Consider the following 21,019-nt stretch of genomic DNA (forward strand, 5'->3'; position numbering starts at 1 on the left):
TGACTGAGTGATCTCATTTTTGTAAATTAGCCGTATTTATATGACATTTATGTAGGAAAGCCCTGGTTCGGTATTTTTACTTTATACCTAGTATTTAAATTTTTCTGCACGTTAGTTTTGTAATTACAACTAATGTTTAGAATACCATAGAGCTAACTGAGTAATAGAGAGCGGCTTCATGAAAACTCCCCACAAACGTTGCCTGTATCTGCAGACTGAGGATGTGCCAGGCACATGAAAGCCACGTGATTCTTCAGGCACAAGTCCTAGAGTCCGACAACATTTGCAACCAAATCCTGGGGGCTCGATCCTACCATCTGCTTCCCAGAGACAAATGTAAGGAACGTTGTGCTACAGCATGGATGTGATACGGCCACGGGATGTAGCCTCCTCTGACTGAAGCTGCAGCGTCCCAGAAACAGGGAAAGAAGGAAAATATTCCAATAAAGACCGTACACGACAGGGATTTCGTTTGGGAGAAAGCGAGCCTACCTCGCTGTGCAAACTGACACTTCAAAAGCACTGAAAGGCAACATTTCTTAGTATCTCCTTCCTCTGTCCCTGTGGACTAACTGATATCTCTCTACCATAAAAGCTGCCCCTCCGACATCGTGCAGCCAGGAAGCCACGCGGTTAGCATGGGGCAGACAGGGTGTTCTGCTCCAGGCCGCCCTGCCCAGCAGGCTGTTGTCATGAGCCCCAGAGGCAGATGGGCGGGACAGGGCCCCGAGGTCCATTGGCAGTTTTATGTTTCGGACGGACTTAAAAAATAAATGCTCTTCAGGGCACCCAGCTGGCTCAGTCTGTGGAGCATGCGACTCTTGATCTCAGGGTTGTGAGTTCAGGCCCCACGTTGGGTGTACTTAAAAAAAAAAAAAGGGCAGTGAAGGACTTAATACCGTGAGCAGGCCTTTCTAGGACATTCCATGGGTTCTTGATGCCTCATCCCCAGACACCCAAGTGGCCCAGGGGAACTAATGGAAAGGGTTGACATTGCGAAGGACAGACAGACACAAAAGAGCTAAGTGACATTATCTGGTGGCATTGGTGCAGAGATCTCTCACGAAATGGAAGAGGCATCAAATCAAAGGATGACCCCTCTGGTGGTTGAATTTGCTGAATTCTGCACTCGCCACACAAAAGTGAAGTCTCCAGAGAGCTGACAGACTTCTAAACCTAGGAGACTGTTCACACGGTTCTCTGCCTCCAGGTATCTTGCCAAAATAGACAGCCAAGGAGTATGCAAAGGGCAAGTCCGCAAAAATAGAATAGGATTGGGAAAGGGCTTCAGGGTGAATTCACGATAAGTACATTTCACTAAAACTAAGAAAAGAAAAGAAAAACACCCTCCAGGAAACAGAAAAGCTTATACAAAAGCATCAAAGTAGTCACAACATACCACACAGCTCAGCTCTGAGTAACACTTGCATGTCATAAAAATGTGACCCGATAGTTGGTCAGCCATCCGTGCCATCCACCAGATAATCCTGGAGTCCTGCCCCTGTGGCCCATGAGAGCCTGCTCTTCTGGTTCTCTTGCCGTTGGGGGAGACCACGTGGCAGATTCTGGTCACGGAAGGACAGACCTTTCAGTTTCCTCCGTCTGACCTGGCCACTGCAGGGTTTGAGATGTGGCCACCCCGCTGGGTCCCCAACCTGGTTGTGATGAGGCAGAGCTGTCCCACCAGCCTGTGAGGGACATGTCGCATGAGCAGACATACACCTCGGTTGTTTGAAGCTCCGGAGGTTCCAGAGCTGTTACTCCTGCCTCTCCAGACCGACCCACAACAACTTTAACCATTCTGGGAGAAGGGGTTTGGCAGAGACCACTGGTGGTCCTTCAGTATATCTTCGCTTCATTTGGGTTTTAGCTGGCACATGGCTACCAGTTTAATAGGTTTCAGAACCTTCTTTGCGGCCAACCGTGGCCACGTGACTGAGATGTGCGCGTGAACTTTTGGTTCTCAAAAGTTTTGTGTGCCCCTCCTGCCCCTCACGTTTTGGGGGACGGAGCTGACACATGAGGGTGATGAGCCCCCTCAGGCCTCTGGGGAAAGCCCCTCCCCCGCAAGGGGCGAGGAAGCAACCTGGGTCTGGGCCACCTCTGGAGGAAGGCCACTCAAGCTCCCGAGTGCCTTCCGGCTCACGTTTTCACTTGGGAGGTGCTGTCGTCTCAAAATGTCCCCGCCAGATTCATATGTTGAAATCCTAACCCCTGGAGGAGATGGTAAGTAACAGGGTGAGGCCTTTGGAAGGTGCTCAGGCCATGAGGGTGCAGCCCCATGCGTGGGATCCATGCTCTTACGGAAGAGGCTCCAGAGAGCTCCACAGCCCCGTCCGCCATGTGAGGACAGAGCAAGAGGTGTCCAGCTGGGACACAGAAAGAGAGCTCTCACCGAATCACGCTGGCGCCACGATCTCCAGCCTCCAGCCTCCAGAGCTGTGAGCAATAAGCTCCTGCTGTCTACGAGCTTCCCAGTCTGTGGTATTTGGTTAGAGCAGCCCAAAGGGAGTAAGACGAGAGAGAAATAAAAGGCCAGCGTGTTCCAGTCGTTTATCCCCGCTACCTCTGTTGAGGCTGACATCCTACCAAGGGGAAGGCTGGCAAGGGCACGCGGGTGGTGGCAGTGGGGGGTAGCATGGGTGCGCTCAACCCCGGAGCCGGTCGGTAATGCCTAAACCTAGAACATCAAGAAGTGACAGTATTAGCCTGTTGCGTAGTGACGTGGACTGAAAAAGCCGAAGAGACAGCTACAGGACCTGGAGCTGGCTACCGCGGAGGAGGGTGGAGGAAGACAGTGTAATAATTATGTGGTGTGATGGAGGCCTTAGCTCACACGACGGTGGCCATCGTGGCGCCGCGGGTACGAGCATCAAATCAACAGAGAAGAGGAAGGGGAGGGGCTGCTTTCTCTTTTAAGAAGTAAGTCTCTCTAGGAAAAGCCAAAGCTTCCGGGAAGTCGTGTGGTCACAACACACGAGTAGTATTTACACTTCACTGGGAGCATTAAATCCTGACTTAATACCATCCCGTGATAGAAGGACACCCGCGGGGACAGTGGGGAGGTGTGCAAGCCGCGTCCCACGTCTCACGATGCCATCGAGCACGAATAAATCAAGAAAGCTGTGAGAGAGACGTAACTTGGACGCATGGAGGTAAATCACCAAAAAGGAGAAAGTGCTCACCTTGGCCGAGGGGCCGAGGGGCCGAGGCTGAGGTCGGGCTGCCCGTGCTTGGCACAGGCCTTCCCGTAGCTTTTGCCGTTTCAAACTTATTACGTGCTTGCTACTCCCTAGATGAAAATAGACGTTATTCTTTAAAAAACGTAGGCCTCAGAGGACAGTGAAGACGGGCTCCCTCTCGGCCTCTCTTCCAGGTCAGCTCTCCCCACTCCCGTGACCACTGGGGAGGCCAGCGTGGATGAGCCTGACAGGGCTGGGGGGTGGGGGCCCTAGGGCTTTCCAGAGAACACAGAAATAAAGGGCTTTCTTTCGTTGCGTTTAGTAATGACAGTAGTTGGACTTGATGCCAGGTAAGGTAACAAACGCTGAAAACACACGTCCTCACTGGGGTCCGCAGCAGCCACCCGTGGGAGTCCCTGGGGTGGTATGTGTCCCCAGATGGGTGCTCTGACGCCTCTTCACTCCTGCCCCTAACCGGAGTCTCTCGAATTATGACTGTGTATACGAAGGAAGATCCTTCACGAGAAAAGGAAATTTTCCTGTGCTTTCTACGAAGTAAGGTGCGTCTGCTAGTGCAGCACCTTGGGGTGGAAGCCATGCTATAAAGCTGGGGATCAGGGGCCCCGAACGCTGCCCTGGCTGGCACGCAGGGCGCCCGGAGCAGAGGCCTGTCCGTCAGTCCTGGCGGCTGCCGTCCCTCCACGAGCACAGGTCGAACTCACGGGTGCACCGCCGGAACGTCCTGCTCCGTGGGACGAGGGGGTCTTTTACTCCACTAAATGCACCCTCCGTTTAGAGTAGCACGCCCACCATGGTGAAACCAAGCTGTGTTGGGGTGTTCAGGAATGCCCTCTAAATAGAAAATAAGTTCGTATTTGACAGGGCCTGGTCCAGACCACGGACCAGGGGTCCAGACGTGACGCGGTTTGTTGCGTGAGTTGCCTGACAAGGGTCATGAACGCTCCTCAGGCAGGAGGCTCCGTCCTCACTCCACGACCCCAGGACGGGACTCGCTCTAGGCTCCTGAGAAGTGTCCCCAAATCCACAGCAGGTACCACCGTCTCGCCTGTGAACCCGACTCTCGTGGGCAACTGGCTGGCTCACTGCTGGCCGCCGCATCCTAGAACGCTGTCCTTCTGTTCTGTGGATCCATCCGGCTTTGAGATCAAGGAAGAGGACAGGAAAATGGCCCTGAAACTACACCCCGCTCCTCCACAGCAGGCCCTGGAAGGAGCATGGTGCGAGGGTGGGGTGCCACCGTGATCCCCAGCACTGCCTGCTCGGGGTCTCTCCTCACAGCCTCTGCAAGGCGGGGGAGAGGGGGCCAAGGCCTTCCCTGTCCCTCCCCGTAACAAAGCCAAGGAGAACGTTCAACAGAGAAGAGACGTCGACAGGCAGCTTTGCAGGGGAGGCACAGGAGGACCGGGGCTCTGAGCTCAGCGGCACCCCGCTGCGGACCTCGTGGCCCCACTTCCCGCACCCATGACATGACACGCGAGCAGATACGACTTTCTTTCCTACCTCCCAGTGCTGCCCAGAGCGGCCCACTTGGTTATTTACTTCCAAACCCAGGTATGGTGGAAAAGCAGCAGGTCACCCAGGAGGTAAGGGGACAGTTTTGGGGGAGCAGGACCGACAAGGAAGAGTGTGGTGGCTTTAACCATGGCAGTCGTCAGGGGCCTCTAGGGACTAGCTCCGCGGACAAATCCAGTGCGGGGCGGCGGCTCGGCCGTCGGTAGGAAAGCAAGCAAGACACGGAAGAAGAAGGGAGACAGCCAAGTAGAAAGATGTTATCCTTTATAAATAAGACGTTCGTTTGTGTCAGTATTCACAATAAAAAAATATACATTACTTCAAATAGACCTTCTCTGGCTAAAATACCCGCACGTCCGGGACCGCGGTCCAACTTCACTGTGCGGCCTCTGCCTCTGTACTTTCCGGGGGAGCCCCTTCCCGGGGTCCTGTGTGCACGGTGGGCCCCTCCTCACCAGCCACCAGGACGAGGTCCCCCTCCCCAGACACTAGGGAACCCAGATGGGGCAAGATCAGCCCATCGGAGGTCTGAATAAACAGCGGTTCTTGGCCCTGAGACGACAACTCGCCGCACCCGCTGGTAATTTCAAAAGCCACAGCTTCGCCAACAGCAACAATACTGGCCAGTCCTCGCTGGTCAGCATGGGCCTCGGGCCCGCAGGGGAAGGGGTCCGAGTCCCCCGCACAGCTTCCCTGACCCCCATCAGTGGACAGCGCCCTCGCCTGGCCCGGCCGAGGCCCCAGCTCCCGCACGGTCCTGTGGGCACAGTCGGCCGGCACCGTGTCCACGGACAAAGCGCTCAGCAGCCCAGGGCCTGCATCCTCTGTAAGCGGGATGTGGCTGGGGCTGGTCTGCTGGCCTTTCTGCTGGGAGTCCCGCATCTCGAGGTTTCCAGACCCAGAAGGCGACAGGGAGTCCTCTCCAGTGGACGTCAAGGTGCTGCAGAGAGCCCGGCTCCTCCGGCTGTCCCCCGAGTTCCAGGCTACAGAGTGTTCCAGAACATTCTCCTCAGGCAATGCTGCCACCTGTCCCTGCGTCCGCGCCCTGGGCTCTCCTGACTGAGGACAGAGACTCGGCTCACTGACATGCTGATACGAGAAAGCAGGAGCTACAGACCCACTCTCGGCCTCTAAGTCAGCAAGTGCTTTAAGCTGTTGGCCTGCATGCAACACGCTTCTGTCGCTCTCAGAAACCGGCATCGTGTGGCTTTCTTCAGAGTGGTGAGAGGTGTTCCCACTTACGTGACGGGCACAACCTAAACAGTTCAGAAAAACAGGTAAGCGTCCGTGTACAGTGGTACGGCCTTTCCACTGCACTCTCTATCCCAAACAAGCCAGTCCAAATGAACGTTCTGGCAAAACAAATGGAAACCTAAACTCTCCTTGCTCCTGGGGATTGGCAGCGTCCAAGTATGGAGGAAGCTGCAAGAGGCGACGTGGATTCATTAGGTGAGGGCGGCTGGGTACCAAACGGGCCAGGGTTCTTCCTGCTCCCACTGGACCAATCTGCCCTCCCCTTCCGCAGAATTCTACGTTCTAAAACGGAGGATGCCTCTTTCAACCGGAGACCTTAGGATCAAGCGGTTTGGGAAAGCGGTGTCATTACTCTCGTACGCCATATGCTCAGTGTCTAGTTGATAGGTTGGCTAGAGCAGAATAAAAACCAGAGTGGGTCCTGTTTCCAATGTTAAATCCCAACTGCCCTTGGAGCCAAGTCTCAGGAAAGCCAAGCCACAGGCGTGGCGTGTCCTCGGGACCCTCCTGAAAGCGATCCACTCACCAGCATGCGGTGGCTCTTCATTTCGGTAAGGGATTCGAGAAAGCCTCCCAGACCTCAAGACTCACGGGAACCAGAAGGAACAACAGAACATGGGCAGGTTGGGATAAAACTCTTGAGAAACCAGGTTCTCTTAGATCTGGCCCCAGCGGCAGCCGCCAGTGGAAAGCAGGCCTCTGATCGCGGGGCGCGCACCGCGAAGAGCGTTTACCCTCACTGGCAGCTGGGGCGCAGGGGGCGGGCTTCTGCGGGCCTCCGCGGTCGGCAGCGGGCTCAGGGGTGTCCCGGGGCGGAGCGTCTCTTCTGGTCCTCTTCACCCCGGCCAGGCCCTCCTCTGCAGTCTGTGAAGAAGAGACCCAATCAGCTAAGACTAGGAGGAAGCAGCAGGCTCGCGCTTCTCCTTTCTGGAACAGCGTTGTGGGCTGAAGTCAAAGCAGGGGGGCTCGGCGGGTCACCCGGTACCCCCTCCAGCGCGTGCCCACCTCGTTTCCCCGCTTCTGCTGGCTGGCTTCCTCCGGCCCGGCCCGGCCCGGCTGCCCGCTGGTGCGCTTGGCTGGCACGCACTGTGCGTGCGCCTCTGGTTTCCTCAGGAATTCTGTGATTCCCAAAGACTCGGCCAGCTGGGGAGGAAGGGCGCACAGGGGGGCAGCACATCAACACCGGATTACAGGAGTGAGCCTGGGAAGCCCCGCCATGCGGCGAGGGCCCCCTGAACAGCGACAGACACGAAGATGCACGCGAAGTTCGACGGAACAGCTCAGGAGAAAACGAGCCCGTACCAGAACCTGGAAGGTTCTGTGTTAGCACAACGTAGAATCACACACCAAAAAGTTTTTTAAACACACTCTCTTCAGCATCAATCAGACACCGGAGTGAGTTCTCGCCCATGACTCCTTCCGTTCTGAATGCTCACTGGTACCTTCCTGCCCATTCCAGAACAAGGTCTCCTCTTCCAAGCAGTGCAAAGGGTGAGGATGTGGGGGCCTGAGAGCCGAGCTGGGCCCCGGCTTCTCTGCTCCTGGCCGAGGGGACCTTCCTGATCCTGTGAGGGGGACTGCAGCTGCCCGGGTGGGGGCGGGGGTGGATTTGTGAGGACCAGATAAAGGTGACAAGTGACACCTGTCACTTACGCATGGACACAGGAAGGGAACACCGCGGAGCAGGAGGGAAAGGGGCAGGGAAGGAGGGGCAGCAGATCAAGGTCCGGGTAGAAGACAGCCCCTCAGGTTCAGCGCCTCCCAACCTGCCTGTGTCCCCTGCAAGCCGGGCCGCTGTCTGTGCTCCTAGGAGGCTGTGGCTCAGCCTCAACTGCCTGCAAAGATGGGTCCCGATGGGCATGCACAGCACTGCGTGTCCAGTCCGCCTTGTGACACAGGATGATACCCACATGTGTTGAGCTCACAGTCTAAAAAACATGTAAGTTGGGGCATCTGGGTGGCTCAGTCGGTTGAGCATCCGACTCTTGATTTCGGCTCAGGTCATGATCTCTGGGTCATAGTATCGAGCCCCGAGTCGGGCTGCACGGAGTCTGCTTGGGATTCTCTCTCTCCTCTCCCCCCGCCCCACCCCCCTCCCCATGCGCTCTCTCCCTAAAACAAATAAATATTTAAAAACAAAAAAACAAAAAAAACCCATGTAAGTGATTCCTGCCCACCAAGGCATCTGTATGAAGCTTAGAAAAAACCCATTACGGGCGCCTGGGTGGCTCAGTAGGTTAAGCGTCTGCCTTCAGCTCAAGTCATGATCTCAGGATCCTGGGATCGAGCCCCACGTCGGGCTCTCTGCTCAGCAGGGAGCCTGCTTCTCCCTTTCCCTCTCTCTTGCTCAAATAAATAAATAAAATCTTAAAAAAAAAAAAAAGAAAAACCCATTATATTTCTATAATGTGTAATTCAAGAAGGTAAAATACAAAAGTTTATTAGGTAATACTAAATATTGCATTTATATAAAACTAATGACCAAAAAACCCCCCAAAAGCCAAAACCCCCAAACCCATGGACTGTTACAGTGTGGTTCAAGGCTGCTTGCTACGGAAGAAAGGTACCCTCTGGGACGCCAATGCTAGGAGCAGGCGGGCAGGCCCATCCCCAGGTTAGTGGACCCTCAAACAGCAGTTAAAGGCAACATGGCCCAAGCATTCCTTATGGTTGTGAACCAGGACAGTGGCTGCCCCACTCTGACCCCAAACTTGCTAGCTGGGTTCTTCTTTCCAGCTCTTGGCTCAGGCAGAAAACCCTGAGGGTAAAGCCTCCCGTGAGGGGAATCGAAACCACCCCCCGCCCCCAAGCAACAAGGACTGCCCCGAGCCAGCAAGACCCCTCAGGACTGAGCCCAGGACAATGAGACTGGACCTTCGCTGCCCCTGCACATACCCACCCACCTTCACCCTACATTCTCCTTACATAAACCTGTAAGGATCTTCAGCACTTGGGAGACGGTCTTTGAGACGCTAGTCCGTGGTCCTCCCGGTGTCGGCCTCGCTGAAATAAACTCCTTTCTTGTGTCCCCACCACTCACCTCTCTGCCTGTGGATTTTGTCAGCGGTGAGTGGCCGAGCCTGGTGTGTTTGGGACCCTGGAGCCAGCTACAGTTGTACGAGTAAACGGGCATATTTAAAGCCATGGCATCACTCAGTGCTCCATTTCAAGGTGGGGCTGAGGGCTGGGGGCGAGGGGGCCTGCCCGGCGGGGACCCCTGAATGAGGAGACCACACAGGACACACTGCGCCCAGCAAAGGTTTTATCTAAAACAAGTAAGACCACATCAGTTCAAAACTTACTTTTATCCAAAACCCAATATAGCCAGAAGCAACTGGATGATGATGATGACAGGGAAATGAGGATTCTGTCAGAACCCCCACAGTCCGTGTCTGTGACCCCAGTCACCCTCACACATACACCCTACCAACTGGGCTGTTCCCTGACGTCAGCAGTGAGAGAGAAGACAATGGTGCTTTCAGTTGCTGTCAGCCTCTGTGCATTCCTGAGGTTCCCCAAACAAGTGCCATTTGCTTTTAAAAAAATGTCACGTGATGGGAAAAAGAGAGCCGAAAAGAAGTTGACTATGAGATGTCACTACTAAAAACATGCTCCTCTGGGGTGCCTGGCCGGCTCAGTAGGCGGAGCATACGACTCCTGATCTCGGGGTCGTGAGTTCAAGCCCCACGGTTCTAGATGGAGATTACTTTAAAAAATAACTAAAAATAAAAACATTCTTCTCTTTAAATGGATATCCCTCTTCTGGCAAATGTAAAAGCAAAACTTTTTCCTGTGTGAGACCGTTACCTTATTGTTGCTTATTTCCAGAGGCTCCCGGGAACACAGACCAGAACCACTGAGGTAATCTTGACACATTTTCTTAACCATTTTATGCAACTCTTCAAATTCCTTATACACAGCTGGGAACAAAGGTTTTGCTAGATGACCTGTTTCAACCTTCATGAAGATAAAGATGACAAGAGAGGTTTAAACCAGAGGCAATGAAATGGCAACTACAGAAAGAAGCTTCGAGGAGGGAAGCTTACAAGCTCCTCAAAGCTGTCAGTGGCCCATCATTTCCTCCACTCCCTGGTCACTCCCCCGTCAGAGCCCGTGGGTGCCCAGCACTGTGCTCGGTGGGGACACCAGGACAGGCCAGAGAGCGCACGGCCTCCCGGGGGAAGGCACCAGGGGGCTTTGGGCCAGAGCTCCCAAGGAGGCGTGGCGGGGGGTGGGGGCGGGCAGGAAGGGACCAGAGAGGCCCTGGGGACAGACCTGCAGGCGGGAGGAGCGCCTTACTCCTCTGGGCAGCTCTGGGGGCACCTCCTGCATAGTCAGAGCAGGCTCACCAGGGCGGAGAGCCTCGTCACCAGGCCGGCGAGGGCAGGGAGAAAGGCGACAAGGGCCCTGGGCTGACCATCGTTGGCCGCCACCACTTTCTTGCCTCGCGCACCACGTTACAACAGGCAGGGGAGGCCCAGGCCCCGAGGCCAGGTGTCCGGGGGGTTGGGGGTGGGCAGGCTCGCTTCGGCTCTGTCCTGGGGGAGGGAAATGATTCCAGATGGCCTGGCTTTTCTAAAATAAATGTGAAGGAGGTCTTTCTAAGTAACTTCAAATCATGCCTCCATCATTTAGAATCGCTAAGACGACTCACCTTCATCAGAAGAAACTCGTACACGGTCACGACCTGGGCCAGCTGAGGCAGCACCAACTCCACTAGAGCGTCTCGGTCACACTGGTGCAGAAACTACCGGAAGGAAGCATTTGACAGCTTTGAAAGCCCCGAAAGAATCTCCCAGGAGCCAACAAGTTGGTGCAACAAAGCACATAAAAGTTCCCCCAAATCTCAGTGATGCAGCAACTCCCAACTGTAAACATTCTGTGTATTAAACATCTCACTTGTCTATCCATTGACGAAGTCTATGATCAACTCTGGATTCAAAGTCTGACTCCCCTTTGACAGCATGGAGCACTTAGTGGGTTCCAGGCCCTGGGTCAGGAAATGTGTTCCCTACTCTCCAGGGACACAAAAAAGCAAGCAAGTCCCGGGCAGCCTGCAGTCTAGAGACCACTGTCAAAGGACAGGCTGGGGAAGAGGAGGACCCAGGTGAATGCAGGGGTGGCTCAGTGGGGGGGGTGGGGGAGAGAGAGATGCGGGGACAGCAAGGTCCTCGGGATAAGGGGAGGAGTCAGGGAAAGGGCAGAGGAGTCAGGAATAACTGTGGGTTCCCAGCTCGAGCCCAGGCAGACCCTGGGCAAGTTAGGGGTGGGAAGTGGACAGTGGGACGGTTTACAGGACGCCCGGGTGGGGACGTCTGGAATCAGAGCTCGGGGGCTCAGGAGATGTGATTGGGGCAAACTGGCAGTATGTGAGTGTCAGCAGAGGGCAGATGGCTGGGACACCAGGAGGATGGAGGAGGGCACCTGGGGAGGCAATGGCGTGGGAGGGAAGGGAGCAGTCTCAGAGACAGGAAGCGTCAGGGGCTCGGGAGCTTGCGAACCTGTCGGGTTCCTCATCTACTAAGCAGAGATAATGAAGGAAGGAAACCTGGAACTCAGCGCGGAGGCTGGGTTAGGGTGGCTGCGCTCAGTAGATGGTGGCATTTTGAATGTTAATGGATGAATCGAGTCAAGGACTACCTTACCCCCTACTCCAAAAAGTTAGTCATCCAGGGTTAATTAACCAGCCCAATGAGAGAAAAGCAAATTAGCCAGGGTTTAAATTTCCCGCAAGAGCATGCAAGCTCACGAAGTTTTCTAGGAAACCCGCTTCCTCTCTGAAAACCTCTCGTTTCCCCTTGTGGGTGAGTCTGGAGGCCCTGGTTCCCTGATGGGCACCCTGACGCCCACTGTCTCACTAACTCGCTACCTCTAACTCTCTCTGCTACCCTTCACTTCTTTTCTTTTCTTTTTTTAATTTAAATTCAATTAATTTACACATTTAATTCATTTATCAACAAATTTTTTTTAACTTGAAGATCAGCTGTGTGTCACTTCTTTTCCTTAATCACCTGGCCATTACCATCATCCTAGCCGAAGGCAATCCGGATGAATTTAGGGTTCCACTTTTCTAAATCAACCCCATTAAATTCACTAAGTCTACTCTCAAGGGACTGGGATGGAGATTCCAGGGTTCAAAACCTGAAACATGTTTCTATGCCTTAAAACTTTTCACAGAAGGGGCGCCTGGGTGGCTCAGTCACTTAAGCATCTGCCTTCGGCTCAGGTCATGATCCCAGGGTCCTGGGATCGAGTCCCACATCGGGCTCCCTGCTCAGCGGGAAGCCTGCTTCTCCCTCTCCCTCTCCCACTCCCCCTGCTTGTGTTCCCTCTCTCGCTGTGTCTTTCTCTGTCAAATAAATAAATAAAATCTTAAAAAAAAAAAAACACTTTTCACAGAAAAATAGAAACCATTTCTGTTGTTTTCTAAACTGCTTCTAAGAAAACATGGGTTATAATCATTCCACAACTTACAAAGGCAAGCAGCTCTTGCTATACCTAAAGCCCTCTTGTCATTTCAGATAAGGAAAGCTCGGAATTACTTCAGATAATACTATCCCTGAATTCATTACACACTTCATCCAATTACATTTCAGGTGAACTGCTTAGTTGATCTGGGTATTTGACTTTTAATTCAGAAACCTAATAGTGAATTGTCACACACCACGCCAAAGACACAGGTTTCAAGAACAGGGTCTCAGAGCCACGCACCTCCTTGAGCCTGGCTCTAGCCCTCGACGGGCTCTGCGCGCCCACCACATGGGCACCCCCAGGCGGGGGGGCTGCTCTGCTCCGCCCCAGGACGGCTGTGCTGGCCTCCGCCGGGGCTGTGGACGAGTCACTCCTTCTAGGGCCTGGGTGTCCCTCTGATCCCAAAAGGGCTGAATAACTTCCGTTTTCTAGTTCAGATACCAAGGCCTCTTCAACTTCTAGAGACTGGCTATTCTAGATAGCGTTGCACACCCAAAACAAAACAAAACAAAACAAAGTTTTATACGCCATAGTGATGACCTTAGGGCAAAAAAAATGTCAAGTCAAAAGCAAGGAACTTGCTAAATTATTTCTTCTTTGCACTATCAAGATGCATTAACTGTAATCAACTTAAACTTTCCCAACAAAGTTCCCCTTTAAGACAGCCAGTGAGCATTAGTGAGCCGGTAAGGCCCAGCGGACAAACCATGACCCTGGGTGTTGCCCAAAATGAAACAAGGAACTTCTCTGACATCACTGTCATCTTACAAATTAAACTGAAATTACCCATGACTTTAAAAAAATCATTTCTTATTGGATATATTTCAAACACTATAAACTTCATATTTTGAAAATACACAGTTCAGTAGATTTTCGTACACCGAGAAGGTCGTGTAACCATCACCACTAATCCCAAAACATGTTTGTCCCCACCCCCCCACCCCCGAAGGACCCCTGTACCCATTGGCATCATTCATTCTTCCCTGCCCCCAGGCCCCAGGAGCTGTGAATCTACTCTCCGTCTTCATGGATTTGCACAGCTTTTGAAGAGTCCTGGGTCTGACGCTGTCCAGCTATTTCCTCATTCTGCACCCATGCCCCCTCTGAAAATGGGAGTAATCCACCTCCATCTCCCAGGACTGATGGAACGTTAAATGAATACAAGGAACACACTTCACATGGCAGCTACAGCTAGCCCCAAGTGTGTCCTCTGAACTCTTAACGGAATTTCCCCTCTAAATCTTCATTAGAGTGGAGCTCCAGGAGGAATGCCAGGTCTGTCTGTGGCTTTAGGTGCCCTGAGTCTGCGCCTGGGAAAGGACAGGAGCGACACACGCCTGCACGTCCCTCCCCACCCCAGCAGCTGGAGGCACCCCTCACAGGCAATCTGGACAGCCACCACGCCCAAGGCCAAGGGCCAGTATTCAGGAAGTCAAGTATCTACAAATTGCTTCTGCTGTGGTATAGGATTTCATTACTCTTTTTTTTTAATTTTATTTATTTATTCTACATATAGAGCGCACAAGCAGGGGGAGGAGCAGAGAGAGGGACAAACAGACTCCCCGCTGAGCACAGAGCCTGACGCGGGGCTTGATCCTACGACCCTGAGATCATGACCTGAGTCGAAACCAAGAGTCAGACGCTTAACTGACTGAGACACCCAGGCGCCCCTAGGATTTCATTATGGAAGAAGTCGGAAGTGCCGGCTAGCCTGGTCATCCTGAGACAGTCCTGGGCACAGCTGTTGTCCCTTGGGATTATTAATAGTGCCCCTTTCACTCTCTGAATGTCCTGCTTTGGATGATAAACTACATGTCACCCTGGTCCTACCTCAACTGAAGTAGAGAGGTTTCTCAAAAGTTGGGGTTTTACCAGCCACGAGAGGTGCAGACCTCCCCCAACGAGGCAGCCTCGAGGGTGGGCTTTGAAGTCAAAAGACCTAAGTCTAATTCCCACCTGGCAGAGTCCTAGAAGATTGAAAACACTCCTGCCCAAAGGGGGCATGAATAAACAGTGCTGTGATTGAAGCTAATGCGACAGGGGGAAGTAGTACTCTTGAATCCTAACACAGGGCTGTCCCCTGGTTCTACCACTAGACCTCAGGAAGGATGTCCTGGGCCCACACAGTACCTGCTCAGGCCCCAAGGAGCTGATCTGTAAGCCAGAGTGGCCACCAGCCTCTCCCCTCCTTCAGGAACCCCCGCCCCACAGCAGGGAATGAGGCAGCCAGAGCGGACAGGCACTCATTTCCAGCATCCTCCAGGTCACTGAAATCACAAGCTCCCACTGACTAGCCACATCGATCCAACGCTGGTTTCTCTAACATTTCAGAAACTACAAATATAATCACCTAGCCGCAAGCACAGACAGAAATAACAGCCAACACAAGTCGAAGGAAAAGGAAGGGAGGTTCTAGCGACGCGGGTGAGGGTGACCACGGAGGCCTGCCGTTTGTTAAAGGGATCCGTCTCGTCTGCATTTCATAAATAACTGACCTCTTGAACACGGCACACAAATGCACACCACCCATTAGGGATGTGAAATTGCTGTCAGTAAATTCTGATGTGGTGATGCAACTCAGTGTAGCTTCTGTCTGCCTTGTCTGATTGTGAGTTTCTGAAGGGACAAAACGCGAAAGCAGCGTGTTACTGCTGACCCTCCAGGAAGCGCCCTTGTGGGCCGTTGCCCCCAACTCAGACCCTTCCCAAGGCCCGCTGTTATGTCAGCATCAGCCAAGAGTGCTCTGCGATTAGTTTTACCCACCAAATCTAAAGAATTAGCACCTCTGTTCCCATCCAACACGCTCAGCGAACCCTACGACACAAACCACACACAGGACACACCTGTCCTTGCTTGTTGGCGGCAGTGGGGACAACAGTGGGGGAGTGTCAGATGCCCTGCTCTGGTCATCTTGGCTCTCCTCGAGCCTTCCCCTGAACCCCCATCAGATACCACAGAGGTTCACTTCAGGATGGGCAGGAAGAAGGCCACAGTCAACAGACAGAAACATTACCTGCAGGCCAGCCCGTGAAGACTGGGCCCGGTCCTCACTTAGAAGGGCTGGTGTGGACGGCCCTGGGGACGTCAGGCTAGCAGTCCTGCCCTCCGTGCAGCCTCGAGTCGCGCTCCCGTTGGCCTTCTCAGACAGCAACTCTTCAGGCTCCAGCTGGCCGTGGCCTGGATTCAGTTTAAGATGCCGGGCCAGGCCCCCCTTTCCAATGTAGGATTTTTCACACGTCTGACACTTAAAACTCTTGGGCCTCAGGGAGCAGCTGGACAAGTCAAAGAGCACCTGCTTTTCCCTCTGTTCTTCATCTTCTTCCACACTCAGTTCTGAGTAATCGTCAGAATCTGACAAGTGACCGTCAGCCAAATCCTCCGTTTTTATGAATTTATAATCTTTAGCTTTATACTTGGGAGGTCGAGATATCCGTCCAGAACGTGTTTTCACTTTTAAGGACTTTTTTAGTTTCTCAGTGTGTTTTGTGTGCAAGCTGGAAATAAATAAATTTGCTGAACTGGATGACACAGATGTTGCTGCTGGTGGGTCAGAAGCTGACAAGGGGGTCAGTGGGGCACCCTGTCCATTAGGAGCCAGGGGCTGGAGGGCGGGCAGGGGCCTCTGCACAAACACCTGAACGGGGGACGAGCTGCTCAGGAAGCGCGGCTGGGGCCCGGTGCTCAGGATGGGCTGCACCCGGAACCCCAGCACCCTGGAAGGCCTCGCGGGCAGCTGGCTCAGCCTGGCTGGCTTGGGCTGGATGGTGGCCAGTGGGGGCACTGGCCTTTGCTGACCCTTCATTTCTCCAGATGTTATCTTGACACAGATGGCTTCCAGTTGCTTAAATACAGAAAGAGAAAAGCATTAGGCTCATCAGCATTTCTACAATTCTGCTCTCATCTTAAATGTATTATTGAAATTGTTTCTAAGTTATAAAATACATTTTACCCATAAAAGTCTATTTAATGGATCCGTACTGTTTACAAAGGTGTTTCTCAAGCTTTCTGACCAGACCTTTACATCACATCCGTATGTGCACACAGAAACATCTGCACACATAAATTAAAGTTCACGAAATCACTTACCATTTCTACATAAATGCCTTCTGATGGTATCTATTCCATATCATTTTTGAAAAAATACTAATCTTAATCCACTAAATTGACTTCATGACCCAATAAGAAGTATCCTTCTTTACAGTTTTACCACATTTGTATTTACTTGGAATTCCTAGTACTCTAAATTGGACTCAACTCAATAAATAGGCTCATTTTCTTGAAAAGTTAATGAAATTCTAGAAACAAAAAAAGCCATAAAGAACAATGTAACACAGGTTCCTACCACCTGCCTCAAGGCACGCAACATTACCCTCATAAGCTCTCTGCTATCCTCCCAATCTGCGTGCTCTCTTCCTTCTTCACCCTAGACTGAAAGTTTATTGATCGTTCTCATGCATTTTTTAAAAGATTTATTTATTTGAGAGAGCGAGAGGGAGAGAGTGAGCATACCCAGTGGGGAGGGGCAGAGGGAGAGGAGAGGGAGAATCTCAAGCAGATTCCCCGCTGAGCATGGAGCCCGACACGGGGCTCGATCCCACAACCCCGAGATCATAACCTGAGCTGAAACCAAGAGACAGATTCAACCGAGCCACCCAGGCACCCCTCTTATGCATTTTTTATATTACATATGTAGATATCCCTAAAAATATGCAGTTCAGTTTTGTCATGTTTTTCAACTTCATGTAAGTGAATATCATCTCCTGCAACTTGGTGGGGCTTTTTCAGGTTTTTACTCCCCATCCGTATCAAGGTGTATAGCTCTCATTTACTCTGTAGTAAGAAAACACTCTCCTGTTGATGGACAAGTATCTCCAACCCTGTGCTCCTGTGGTGTGCTCAGACCCTTCATGGATGTGTGTGCATATGTGTGAGTTTCCCCAGGACACATAACTAGGAGTGGGGTGCTTACCTTCAACAACTTTTTAACATCTAACAAAATCTTAGGGGAGCCAGGGTGGCTCAGTCGGTTGAGCGTCTGACACTTCATTTCAGCTCCGGTTGTGATCTCAGCGTTGTGGGATCGAGCTCATTGGGCTCCACGCTCAGTGGGCAGTCTGCTTCCGAGTCTCTCTCCCTCTCCCTCTGCCCCTCCTCCCACTTGTGTGCTCTCTCTCTCTCTCTCTAAAATAAATAAATCTTATAATGCACATGCTTTTTGACACAGCAACTCCACTTCTTGGATTCCACAAGAAACATAGGTACCAAGATGTAGGTCCAGGAGGTACACGACAGCACGGTCTGTGACAGCAAAGCGCCCACCAAAGGGGAGGGCTGCCACCAACAATGTTCCACAAATCATTATCGAGCAGTGACCATGTGCCAGGGCCAATATAGGTGTTAGCGATGTGACGGTCATGGGTTCAGGGGAGAGGCAGCGAAACGGACATGACTCAGGGCCTCACAGTGCAAAAATAGTCAGCGTCTTTGTCCAACCTCATCATCCGGGACAGGCTTCCCCAACCTTGGCACCACGGACATTTCGGACCTCTAATTCTGTGTAGCAGGGGCCGTCCTGTGCACTGGAGGATGTGGACAGCAGCCCTGCCTCCACCCACTGGATGCCAGGGGCAGCCCCCACCTCGGGATAAAAATGTCTCCAGACACTGCCAAACGCCTCTCTAGGGGAAAATGGCCCCCTGGTTGAGAACCGCTGATTTGGGCCACCAACAGGCTCTGTTTGGACTCAACCCTATACCGTGTGGAGGGTCGATAAAAATGTCACACAGGGCAGAGCACCACCTCTCACTGAAATCAAGCTGGAGTCTGTCTGTCTGTCTCCATGTGATACATCTACCACAAACAGCAGAGATGATTCAGTGTACTAGTTTATGAGGCCACGTACACAGCTGGAGCCAGAGGCCCACGAGGACCCATCCTGGGGTACTTGTGAATGGAATGACAATGATCTTTTAATAATCACACCTGTTTCACATTATGACCATTTAGAATGTCTAACCTCTTGGGATGTCACCAGATAATGCCAGTACACAGCCCCCCCCCCCAATCCTACTGTTTGAAGGGTACCTCGATTTTTAAATCTGCTCCAGACCAGTTTCCCTTGTGGGTGTTATACTTGATACTTTGTTATATATTTATTTTACTCAGCAAACTCTTACTAAGTATCTCTGTGTGCCAAAACTTACACAGAAGCCAATGTGGGTGAGGAGGCGGGTGACACGGGGAGAGGTGATTCAGAGATACACACTTGCAGTTATAAAATAAGTCATGGAGGTGAAAAGTACAACACAGGGAATATGGTCAATAACACTGTAATATGCTGACGTCGTACGGTGACCGTGACTACACCTGTGGTGAGGCCTGAATAACGTACAAACTTGTGGAATGCTGTTGTACACCTGAAACTGTCAACTATACTTCAATTAAAAAACACAGAAAACATAAGCCAAGTCCTCGCCTCACCCTTGAGGAGGTGGGCGGCTTCCCCCGCCATGCCTCAGTCACCTGCAGACCTGCTGAATCAGGATCTCCTGCCCCGAAGTCTGTACTTTCAAAAGCTCCACTGACGATTCAGAAGGCTGACTAGGCTCCCTAAGGACACAATGACACAACAGTGCAGACAGGTGCAGTGAGAGAGGTGGCCCTGTGGGTGGGGAGGGGGAGAGACTTCCCAGGGGAGGGGACCTAAGAAGGCTGAAGAGAATTTTGGCCAGGTGGAAAGGTAGACTAGGTGTAAGGAAATATGTGTGAAGGCAGAGGCGCATGAAAAAGGGCGAGGCATGTTGGAAGGAACTGGGAATGTTTCTATGGTACAGGAACAGGGAGGATGGGGAGGGACGTGAGCCAAAATCTGACCGACGGGAGCGCATTCACTTGGTCTGTGCCTTCTGATCCACCCCCTTCCCCACACACACACACAGAGAACCACAAGGCCTGGGTTCTCTAAATGCACATCCCACCCTACTCCCACCACTGCCTGTCCCTTCCGTATTTTCAACTGGGACTCATCCTTTGACAAAGTAATTTCTGATCCCTTCAGCCAGAAATAACTTCTCCTTTGTCTCTTTAGATCCAGTTCTTCATCTCTAGTTTTCTGACCTTGCTTAGAAGTTACCTGAGTCGGGGCGCCTGGGTGGCTCAGTTGGTTAAGTGACTGCCTTCGGCTCAGGTCATGATCCTGGAGTCCCGGGATCGAGTCCCGCATCAGGCTCCCTGCTCGGCGGGGAGTCTGCTTCTCCCTCTGACCCTCCTCCCTCTCACGCTCTCTGTCTCTCATTCTCTCTCTCTCTCAAATAAATAAATAAAATCTTTAAAAAAAAAAAAGTTACCTGAGTCATGTTTTACCTCATTGGTTAGGCCATAACCTCCTTGGATGCAAGGTACGTATCTGGTTTGCTTTTGTGGCTTCCCTGGCACAGCTGGGGCTCAAAGGGTACCAGCTGACTAGACAGCAAAATTACACTATTGTGAAGCCAGGGAGAATTTATACCTTCCCAGTCAGATTAGCAACAGGATACAATGATGCTGCTGCATTCTGATTAAGTGCGCTCGCATTTTATGGAAAATGTCATTTCTGGACTCTTTAAGGTGCCGTACCAAACCCAAAAAGCTGGGGTCACATTTAACAGGTGCTGGGGTGCAGCCACACCTGGGGAGCCGTGAGCAAAGTCACCCAACCTCCCTGAGCTTGTTCCTCATCTGGAGAATGCTGATACAAACACTTCCATGAGCCTGCTGAGAAGCGACTGGCACGGTGCCAGGCATGGGACAGAGGCTCTGCAGACAGTGGCCACCACCGCCCTCCTCCTCCAGACTTGCTTGCACCACATATGCAGGCGACATTTGCTTCTTCGCAGAGTATGAGCTAGAAGGCTCATCCAACGAGCCATCCCTCTTGCGAATGAAGGAACCAAAGCCCAAAGAGGTCGGGTTACTCAGGGTCACACCTCTAGGAAACAGTCTGGGCAGAATCATAACTGTCTTCTCCAACATTAGCAGGACACCTCTCCAGTCTCGATCACCAACTGGGTACAACTCTAAGCAGCCAAAACCACTCCCTGAGAAAAACAAAAGACGAAGACTGCTAATAACAACGACAACAACGAACACTGTTGATTCTATTCTCCATCTATTTATTCTGAGAAGCAGCATCTCTCTGGCAACTTTGGGGTGAGAAGTGTCAGTGTCATTTGCAACCCCAGCTCTGAAAGGGGAGGTGGCTTTACAGCTGATGTGAAGGACCTCTGGCTTCGGGACCCTCCGGGCTTGGAAGACCCTGCTCTAGTTCCAACTTCCCTCGCAGCCAAGAGCTGTGGGACCCGCGAAATAGCAACGCGGAAATGGTATTCTGTAGTACACTGAGCGCTTTCACGTATTTCCTTCCTTAAGTGTTAGGTCAGGCTCCGTGCTGGGCCCCGGGGCCCCACATCCGGGCACTACCGCCCAGGCCGGTAAGTCCTGCATGGAACGAGGACAGCGTGCGTAACTCTGCCCCGAGTCCCTGCGTTGGCACGCGCTGCACCCTCTGCCCCAAGTCCCTGCGTTGGCACAGCTGCACCCTC

General features: G+C 52.3%; 1 protein-coding gene across 1 annotated transcript in view; it reads right to left on the reverse strand.

The window, feature by feature from the left end:
* Nucleotides 1-3,638: 3,638 nt before the first annotated feature.
* ZNF839 (zinc finger protein 839) overlaps nt 3,639-21,019 on the reverse strand; it is an 18,198-nt gene continuing 817 nt past the window's right edge. Inside the window, exons 2-8 of the mRNA XM_034992624.1 lie at nt 15,454-16,281; nt 12,681-12,914; nt 10,624-10,716; nt 9,777-9,926; nt 6,975-7,112; nt 6,704-6,833; nt 3,639-5,971 (exon numbers count right to left, since the gene is read on the reverse strand). Of these exons, the coding sequence (XP_034848515.1) occupies nt 5,091-5,971; nt 6,704-6,833; nt 6,975-7,112; nt 9,777-9,926; nt 10,624-10,716; nt 12,681-12,914; nt 15,454-16,281 (2,454 nt within the window). The 3' untranslated portion in view covers nt 3,639-5,090. The remainder of the gene's footprint in view (nt 5,972-6,703; nt 6,834-6,974; nt 7,113-9,776; nt 9,927-10,623; nt 10,717-12,680; nt 12,915-15,453; nt 16,282-21,019) is intronic.

Source organism: Mirounga leonina, unplaced genomic scaffold (genome assembly GCF_011800145.1).
Source record: "Mirounga leonina isolate KUSES-001 unplaced genomic scaffold, KU_Mleo_1.0 Mir_82, whole genome shotgun sequence".
Lineage (NCBI taxonomy): Eukaryota > Metazoa > Chordata > Mammalia > Carnivora > Phocidae > Mirounga > Mirounga leonina.